The following is a 2,626-nucleotide window of genomic DNA, read 5'->3' as shown; positions in this document are numbered from 1 at the left end:
AAATGTCCAGTCATGGTCAGTGACAGGAGAGGGATAAAGGAATACCTTGCAATGCCCTCGCTGGAGGCTGCCCCACAGACCCCACGAGCTGAGGCAGGCATTAATTTTCCTGCTGACCTCCAGCCTTAGTCACCTACAGGTTTTACTCTCAGGTGAGGTCCCTCACAGGTGTTTGCTCTTCCCGGATCTGTTTTCTGGAGCTGTGGTGCCTTCCACGACCTGCAGGGAACAGGACAGGGAAAAGATGTATCTGCTCCCTGAGGTGTCCCACAGAGCACTGTGTTTCAAAGCCTGCACCCCTCCCTGCCCACGTGCCTCCTGCTCTCCCCATGCTCTCCATCCCCCCTGCTCTCTTGCCATGGACTGGCTGAGAGCATGGGATTTCCCAGAGCTTTCCTGAGTTATTTTTAGTCAGCACAATAAAGAGAACAGCTCGTTTGTGTTGCTATTTTTATAGCACTCATTAAAATGCTGTTGCTGAATATCCTGGTAGCTGCTTGCTTCCGCTCCTGTGCTGACTGCTCCTCTTTCTTTCCTGTTGCAGCACTGAAAAGCCCATCTGCATTCCATGAACAGCGAAAAAGTCTGGAGCGAGCCAAGGTAACTCCTGCAGCCATCCCAATGAGGGAACACATGGGCTTGCTTTGCATGAGTCACGGGGTTTGAAAGCACCTTCCACCACTGTCCCCTCCTCTGGCACCCTCCATGCAGGCCAGGTGGCCAAGGATGAGGGGCAGGGTGCCTGCCCTGCTTCCAGACATGCTGAGGCCAAGCCAGGGCTCACAAATGCTCTGGAGCACCCTTCTCCGAGCAGGGAAGCTTTAAAAAAATGGCAAAGGGGGCATCAGTGCCCTGAGCTGTGGGGTTTTACAGCAGCCCCATGTTTTACAAAAGGCTGTGGGCAGGGCACGGCTCAGCATGGCTTTGTCAGTCCTTGCAGTAAATGTCCAAGCAGTGGAACTGCTGCTTCCCCCTCCGGGTCACATCCACAGCCCGCTCCTCTGCACTGCTGTCAGCGAGCTCAGAGCAGGGCCAGCAGCAGCCAGGACTGAGGGAACACGGTCAGCAAGTGTGCAGGGGCAATGCAGGTGCCACCTGGAGCAAATCCGCAGGGAACTCCCACTTGTCACCAGGCAGGAGCTCTGGCTTTTAGCTCGGCAGTGCAGCTTGGCCATCAGGACACAACATCCAAGGGGGAAATGGGCCAGGCTCCCACCCACCCCATTACCAGGCTTCCCCAAACACTGCCAAAGGCAGTAGCCATTTCCAGAACACATTGAAACTCTGTGACCTGATCACTTTTTGGGAAGTCACATTGTTTTCCAATTACCCACAATCCAGTCTTGACCAAGCTGGGGGGATGATCCCAGAAAAGGAAGCAATTAATCATGCAGGTTTTGCTTGAACATGAGAATTTGTTCCATTAATCTACAAAACGTGCCTGCAGTCACACGGGAAAGGACCTTTGCAAGGAAAAATGATTGTGAAATACAGGGAAGTGCTCTTCTGAACTTAAACACACTCCAAATCACTTGCCCCAAGTCTCCCGTGGTAATAAATGGCGAGCACAAGAAATACAGTATGACTCTGAAAAATTAGTATGCTTACAAAATTTCAAGCAATCCAAAGTATTCTTGAAGTGTCATATATTTTACAGTTAAAGTATACATTTGTGTCTCTCTGTCTTTCTCTTCAAAAGCTTTCACTGGCTAGTTGCCTGGGGAAAGGGGAAGGATGGTCTAGTCTATCCCAAACCACGGGCGTTTTCAGAAAGTGGTAATGAAGACACTGAGCACAGACCATAACAAACATTATTCCCTTGCAAAGCTGCCCTGCTTAGACCTGGGACCAGGAAGATCAGCAGCTGTTTCCAGACAGTTACGCAAAGGCATTTGTTGTTTAGCTGATATTCCCCCGAGCTGATGTTGTACAAAGAGAAAGCAGATAACTGTCCATGTGTCCTGAAAGCTCTTCTGCTTCACTGGTGTTAAGAAAGCTCACATCTGAAGTCTTCATTGTTTGCACTCCAGAGATGCAAATGCAGCTTTTTAACGGCCAGGGTCCAAAGGAACTGAAGTCGCAGCAGCAATGCAGCTGTAGGACAGCAGCTGGAGCTGAGCCCAAGTCAGGACCTGATCTAAGGATCACTTGGAAATGCATTACATGAGTTTAAATGCACTCAGGTGCAGACACCAGCTTGCTTTGACCTGGCACAAGAACCAGGCAAACCTACACACGGTCCAAGCATGGGATTGTGTTGGTGGAAATAAGCTGGGAAAAAATATGGGGGAAGGGTAAGGCGTTGTAAAGACTTTAGTAAATAAAATGTCTATTATTTGTTTAAACATGTCACTGGCTATGTTAGAGGCTGGCATCAGGCCAGCGCAGCAGACTTTGAAGTTGATGTCCTATAATAGATTGCTGGGGTGGAGGACAGAGAGCAGGCTGGCTTTTCTGGGGCCGTCTGGCTCAGCAGGGCTTGGCCCCTCAGCATGGAGGGGCTGCGGGGGTGGCTGTCGGGCCTCTGCCCCAGAGCAGAACAGCCCCACTGGGCCGGTCCTGACTGATGTGTGAGCACTGACAGACACCCCACTGCCCTACAACCTGCTCTGGTGTGTGAGCACTG

At 51.0% G+C, this 2,626-nt stretch overlaps 1 protein-coding gene across 14 annotated transcripts in view; it reads left to right on the top strand.

The window, feature by feature from the left end:
* The window catches only part of MYOCD (myocardin), a 219,749-nt gene that overhangs the window by 195,964 nt on the left and 21,159 nt on the right, over positions 1–2,626 (top strand). For 10 of the 14 annotated variants that reach the window (XM_042022067.1, XM_042022073.1, XM_042022071.1 and 7 more), the window contains one exon: positions 545–600. The exons of 3 other annotated variants lie outside the window; for them this stretch is intronic. In XM_042022067.1, coding sequence (XP_041878001.1) covers positions 545–600 — 56 coding nt within the window. Of the gene's footprint in view, positions 1–544; positions 601–2,626 lie in introns of those variants that run through there. One more of the 14 variants, XM_042022079.1, reaches the window with a different exon arrangement.

The sequence above is a fragment of the Corvus kubaryi genome, unplaced genomic scaffold (genome assembly GCF_017639235.1).
Source record: "Corvus kubaryi isolate FWS band 111438036 unplaced genomic scaffold, C.kubaryi_AGA036_p1.0 37187, whole genome shotgun sequence".
Taxonomy (NCBI): domain Eukaryota; kingdom Metazoa; phylum Chordata; class Aves; order Passeriformes; family Corvidae; genus Corvus; species Corvus kubaryi.
The sequence above is the reverse complement of the archived record's forward strand: the minus strand, read 5'-3'. Positions and strand labels throughout refer to the sequence as shown.